The 6,194-nt window shown below is 36.4% G+C and overlaps 1 protein-coding gene across 1 annotated transcript in view; it reads right to left on the bottom strand.

Moving 5' to 3' along the window:
• Positions 1 to 6,194, bottom strand: part of LOC107703008 (dedicator of cytokinesis protein 10-like) — an 89,274-nt gene that overhangs the window by 17,163 nt on the left and 65,917 nt on the right. The window contains 4 exon segments of the mRNA XM_016505496.1: positions 1,008 to 1,145; positions 2,119 to 2,234; positions 2,377 to 2,489; positions 5,128 to 5,229. Coding sequence (XP_016360982.1) covers positions 1,008 to 1,145; positions 2,119 to 2,234; positions 2,377 to 2,489; positions 5,128 to 5,229 — 469 coding nt within the window.

Raw genomic sequence — 6,194 nt, 5'->3', positions numbered from 1 at the left:
AGTCACGGAGGCATCAAACTATGCCTTTGTCTCTTTGTTTATTTTGAATACGCGCCCTCTAGCGGCAAAATGTACATATTGTGCCTTTAATGGCCGATCTCTTTTCACCAATAGGTGGCGATGTTATCAAATCGATGTGTTCAGTGTGAGATGACAATGGCACATACAAAGTTTGGTGTGAATATGCCAACGCTTTGGCAGTGATTTTTGGCCAAACTGTTCAGAAGTTATAAGCGACAATAGCCATTTTTCATATCTCCCGACTACTAGGTGGCACTGCAGTGAAACTGTGCAGGTAGCCTCAGGTCATAGTTATTATAAAACACACCAAAAACACACCTAAAGTGTTTGACTAATCAACTTGAATTCCATCATTTTTGCAAGCATGGTCTAAAGATGATCTGAGCCAATTTTGGTGAAAATCAGACAAACTGTCTAGGACAGGTTAAAAAAAATATGTTTTTCGTATAATTAAAAATTGCGAAAAATCTTGACCCATAGAAATTTAAATTTTGGTGTCCATTTGACTCGGCATGAGCCAAGGAATTAGAGGAAACAGAATTTCGCTTCTAAACGTTATGGTTCAAAAGTTATTAGTATAAACATGAGTGAAAATTTGGACAAGCGGTGGCGCTAGAGAGTTTGATTTAGAGACTCCAAACTTGCGATGATTAATGTTGAGACTGTCTTCTATCTGTGTGCCAAATTTCATAACTTTCCTACAAGCAGTTTTATGGGCTGCCATAGACTCCTGAACAGAACCCACTTTTGGTGCTTGGCTCCTAAAAATCAGAAAATGGGTGAATTCCAGTTTTTTTTCAAAGTGAAAAGGGGCCAGCTGTTCCATATTAAAGGAAACAACTTAATCCCTTAAGGAAATACAAAGTAATTGTCAGAGTGATCAGAGATGCACTACTTTACCATTTGAATACACCCAATAATTTCTTGCACCGGCCACTGTTGGGAAGAACAAAGGTTTGAGCACGTATGAGGAGAAAGAGTGACACCTTGTGAATGAAGAGGCGCAGGGCGGTGAAGACGTGTCTGAGGGTGCTGGTGGACTGGTTGATCTGGAAGAACAGCAGGTACGTGTCAAACACTTTTTTCATCACAGAGTTTTGCCCGTCATCGTGCTGCAACCGTTTCTGCAGAAGAAGAGAAGATAGCAAGGAGTTAGTCATCTTGAGGAAAATGCACCATGTGTCCACCAGATGGCAAAATAACCTCCTTACAATCAGAACGATGTGAACAGTCACAGACAGATTGATTGTGAATACTGCAGTGATTTTTGGCCAAAAGAATACTTTTTCAATCCATCCATTTTTTCACAAGCAGAACAGTGTTCAGATATATTAGTGTCAACATTGATTGATATCTAAATTGACATTAAACGAGTTAATGTTGGCATGTGTAGTGTGACATGATCTTGCGTTATTTCTTAAAAACAGTAAGCAATGAAGCATTTACTATTATTACTGTTACTAGTATCTGAAATACTTTTGTCCACCCAATCAAAGTGCAGTCATTATTATTATAAGATATTTTGGCACATTTTTGTTCAGCCCAAACAGAAAAAACTGCTTGATGCTCATGACTAAAAAAAATAAAAATAATAAAATAAATAAATAATCTTTGAAAATGCTTGAAAAAAAAAAAGATTTAGTTATGCACACTTCATGTACAATTAAAGTATTTCTTATTAGATGGTTACATCATCTGTCATTTTTTAGAGTCTTAAAATCAAATTGTAGAAAACTTTTTTTTTTCAAAAAATGAAAAAAATGATAAAGATTTCTAAAAACTAAGCCCTGTTTTTCAAACTATTTTCAAAAGATTTAGTCCTTTTTATTATCTCAGACACCCTTGTCATTGATCCATATGAAAAAATTTTTTTTTTAATATAATTTCTCCTAGTCTTCATGTTTGTGCATAAATATCAAGATGTTGCAAAAGGCTAAAAAAATATTGTTTAAAGAATTTTATGATACTGTATATCACTAAGCTCTAATCTTAATTCATATACTTCTAGTAAGTATGGAAACTATGTATTCTCTTGTGTGGAAAAACATTATTATCAGAGTGTATATTGTACACATCATAAAGCTGTGTCTATATTACCTTGTGATGATGAACAAACAGATCCAGAACATCTAGCACGGTCAGTGCTACTTCAGTAGAAAGATTGGCTTCAATATCTGTAGGGCTGACGCTTTCTCCTTCAGACACATTTCCATCTCACACACACACACACACACACACACACACACACACACACACACCAGTTATGATACACATGCTTTTGCTCAGTTCAGTCATTGTAATTTTGCTGTATGTATCACAGGTTTTCACCGGTGGTTGAGCTGAGTGTATGTTTACCCGTGGTCTCCATCATGTGCAGCAGTTTGGGGTTGGTGAGGGCGTTCTTCCCCCTGATGATGGGCATGGTCTGTGAGCGGGCGTGTCTGTGCCCGTCCTGAGCAGAGAGCATCCTGGGAACAGCAGCAATAACATAATCCTGAGATGTCATGACAATAGCAGAGAAAATGATTCAATTCCCCCTTTTTCTCCCTCTATTTCTCCACTTTCTTGCTTGGAACTGCTGGAAATTATTTCAGTGTTTACAGAAAGTCAACAGTATTTAAAAAATGTGTGAATGTGCAAACTACAAAATAAACTAAATAGCCTTTTATTTTATTTGTAACAACAGAGACATGTAACAGGGTTTCTGCAGGTTTTATGAAGGTAAATGTTAGACTTTTTAAGACCAAGTAAAAATAAAATAAAGATAAATTGAATGGAACACATTATGTAAATATGTTTCTAAATGCAAATGTCTTGTATTGGCAACACTTCAAGGTTTGAAATACAACTTCCAATTTTAATTAATTTTATAAAAAAAAAGGACATATGGCTTGAATAGCGCTGCTCCCTAACACTAGAGAATGGAAATAATAATTGTTTTATGAGAAAATTATCAAAATTAAGTGAGTTTCTGATTAAAACAAGAACAAATATCTACCAATAGGCTCAGAAAAAACAACTTAATTAAAAGAGGAAACAGGTTTTAATATCCCATTGACAGACAGATCTTGTTTTATGAATGTCAGTGGAGACCAGGACAACTAGATGAGCCCCAGAGACAGATCCCCAGTGAAGACCTCGTCTCCTAGATGGCCATTGGGACAAGACCACGGGAACCAGATGAGTCCTCTGCACAATCTGACTTTGCTGCAGCCTATTAAATGGCTGGATTCGTCTGGCCAGAGGAGAACTGCACACTATTTCGACACACTATTTCCCTGTTTAATACTTTAAAGCTGCTTTGACACAATCTGCATTGACTTGACTTGACTTTTAGGCATAAACTCACTTAATTTTGTTAAATTTGTTCAGAAAACAAGACTTTACATCTTCAGTTTGAATCTCAGGTAAATGTAAATCTTGATTGAAAAGGTTAGCTCACCCCAAAATTAAAATTCTGTCATTAATTACTCACCCTCATGTCGTTCCAAACCCTTAAGACCTTCGTTCATCTTCAGAACACAAATTAAGATATTTTTGATGAAATCTGAGAGCTCTCTGACCCTCCATAGACAGCAAGGATATTACCACGATCAACGCACAGAAACGTAGCAAGGACATCGGTAAAATAGTCCATGTCACATCAGGGGTTCAACCGTAATTTTACGAAGCTACGGGAATACTTTTTGTGCGCAAAGAAAACAAAAACTGCAGATGGGATGAGGAGGTGAAGAATTGTTGAATAAAGTCATTATTTTTTGTTTTCTTTGCGCACAAAAAGTATGAGGGTGAGTAATTAATGACAGAATTTAAATTTTTGGGTGAACTATCCCTTTACGGATGTTTAGATGTTTGTACTGGAAAACAAGACAAAAATACTGAGGAAGATTCATTTTTTTTGCAGTGCATGTCACATTTAATGATTTTATGAATTTAAGACTTTTTAAGGCTTTATTTTGTGAAAGAATGAATTAAGACCTTTTTAAGACTTGCAGAAAGCAAGTATAAACGATATCAGGAGGTGAATGAGACAGGCTTGCTGGATACAGACAAAAATGGTTCCCACACTATGGATGTAACATGATGATATTTACACAGGACGGACCCACTTTATATGAAGTGTCTTTAAGCACTAGCATTTAAATGAATCATTTAATACAAATTGCACTCACTGTGTACATACATGTTTTTTACATCTTACTTACTAGTGCTGTCAAATCGATTAATCGCGATTAATCGCATCCAAAATAAAAGTTTGTGTTTACATAATATATGCATGTGTGTACTGTGTATATTTATATGTATATATAAATACACACATATACGTGTATATATTTAAGAAATAAATGTAATGTATATATATTTATATTTATATATAATACAAATCATATATAATTATGAATATATACACATGTAAATATTTCTTACATTTATACATGTATGTGTGTGTATTTATATATACATATAAATATACACAGTACACACACACATATATCATGTAAACACAAACTTTTATTTTGGATGCGATTAATCGCGATTAATCGATTTGACAGCACTAGTACTTACATTTAAAAAATACCTGCATGGAATTCATTTCTGTAGTTATTACACTATTATTACACTGTTGATCCTATTTCTACCCCTTAATCCACTCTTAAACCTAACCTTACACCAAACGCATCCCTAACCTTCCTCAACAGCAGCAAAAGTGTTTTGCAATGCAACATGAACACAATAAGTACACTGTACCAGACAATTAATGTGTTACCCAAGTACAGTTAAAGACACCTGATATAAAGTGGAATGAATGTTTTGTGCATGTGTGAGTGTGTTTTAGAACGTTATATTCAGGGTTAAAAATCATTTAGCTAAGAAATGCATTTATTGCAATAATTAATTCTATGCATTGCACACTTCGTGTTTCACTCTTAGAAATAAAGCTTCCATGTGAACATTTGAATAATCTAAAGAACCATTTTTCACTATAAAGACCCTTCTGTGCAATGGAAAGGGTTCTTCATGGAAACACAGATGCCAATCCAGAAGCTTTATCTTTAGGAGTGTAAGTGGTTTTGGGAGCTCTGCGTGGACCTGTTAGGTGTTTACCATTGGGGTAGGAGCCCTGAAGACTGGCAGGACACGTTAGACCCCTTCAGGGTGCCATTGTTCTGTGTGGCCTGAGCCAGCTTAACGGCGGCCGCTAGCTTCCTGCGCACACAACGAGCCAATTAGAGCAGGGTTAATGCCAACCTTCATCCTCACAGCCATTACAGACAGGAAAATGAAAGCCAAGCTTCTGGGGCAGTGTTTCAGAGCAGGACAAGTCAAGTTTGTATGTTAGATGCTGCTGGTGCTGTCAACTTTAGAGACTGCTGTGAGAATGTGACGTTATGTGTGGAAGCCAGACAGAGGACAACATGAACGTGGGAACAGAGAGCGCGATGAGGATTAAACACGCATCAGAATACAAAGACAACATATGACGTGGGAATAAAACAGGAGTTCATTTATGACTCTATAGGCTGTTACTCATTATATAGCACTGGTAAGCAGTTGCTCTAGTTTTAGTTCCTGCTAAGAAAAGCCTTTATCTATGTGGTAGACATTTCAGACACCTGAGCAAAAACAGTCCAGACCTGTTCAACACACAAAAAGCAGTTACATCATGCAACTTGCTATGGACTGCAAGTACTGTGAATTAGCTTTCAAATAAATATTTAATAAAGCTTTGAAACATTCCTTCTCTCACTCCCTCTTACAAGCACATATACAATCAGGAACAGAAAGAAGAGATGAGAAGAGATGACATGAGAAGAGAAGAGAAGAGAAGAGAAGAGAAGAGAAGAGAAGAGAAGAGAAGAGAAGAGAAGAGAAGAGAAGAGAAGAGAAGAGAAGAGAAGAGAAGAGAAGAGAAGAGAAGAGAAGAGAAGAGAAGAGAAGAGAAGAGAAGAGAAGAGAAGAGAAGAGAAGAGAAGAGAAGAGAAGAGAAGAGAAGAGAAGAGAAATGAGAAGAGGAGAAGAGAAGAGAAGAGAAGAGAAGAGAAGAGAAGAGATGAGATGAGATGAGATGAGATGAGAAGAGAAAAGAAGAGATGACATGAGAAGAGAAGAGAAGAGAAGAGATGAGATGAGATGACATGAGAAGAGAAGAGAAGAGAAGAGAAGAGAAGAGA

Source organism: Sinocyclocheilus anshuiensis, unplaced genomic scaffold (assembly GCF_001515605.1).
Source record: "Sinocyclocheilus anshuiensis isolate Anshui unplaced genomic scaffold, SAMN03320099.WGS_v1.1 scaffold482, whole genome shotgun sequence".
Taxonomy (NCBI): Eukaryota; Metazoa; Chordata; class Actinopteri; order Cypriniformes; family Cyprinidae; genus Sinocyclocheilus; species Sinocyclocheilus anshuiensis.
The sequence above is the reverse complement of the archived record's forward strand: the minus strand, read 5'-3'. Positions and strand labels throughout refer to the sequence as shown.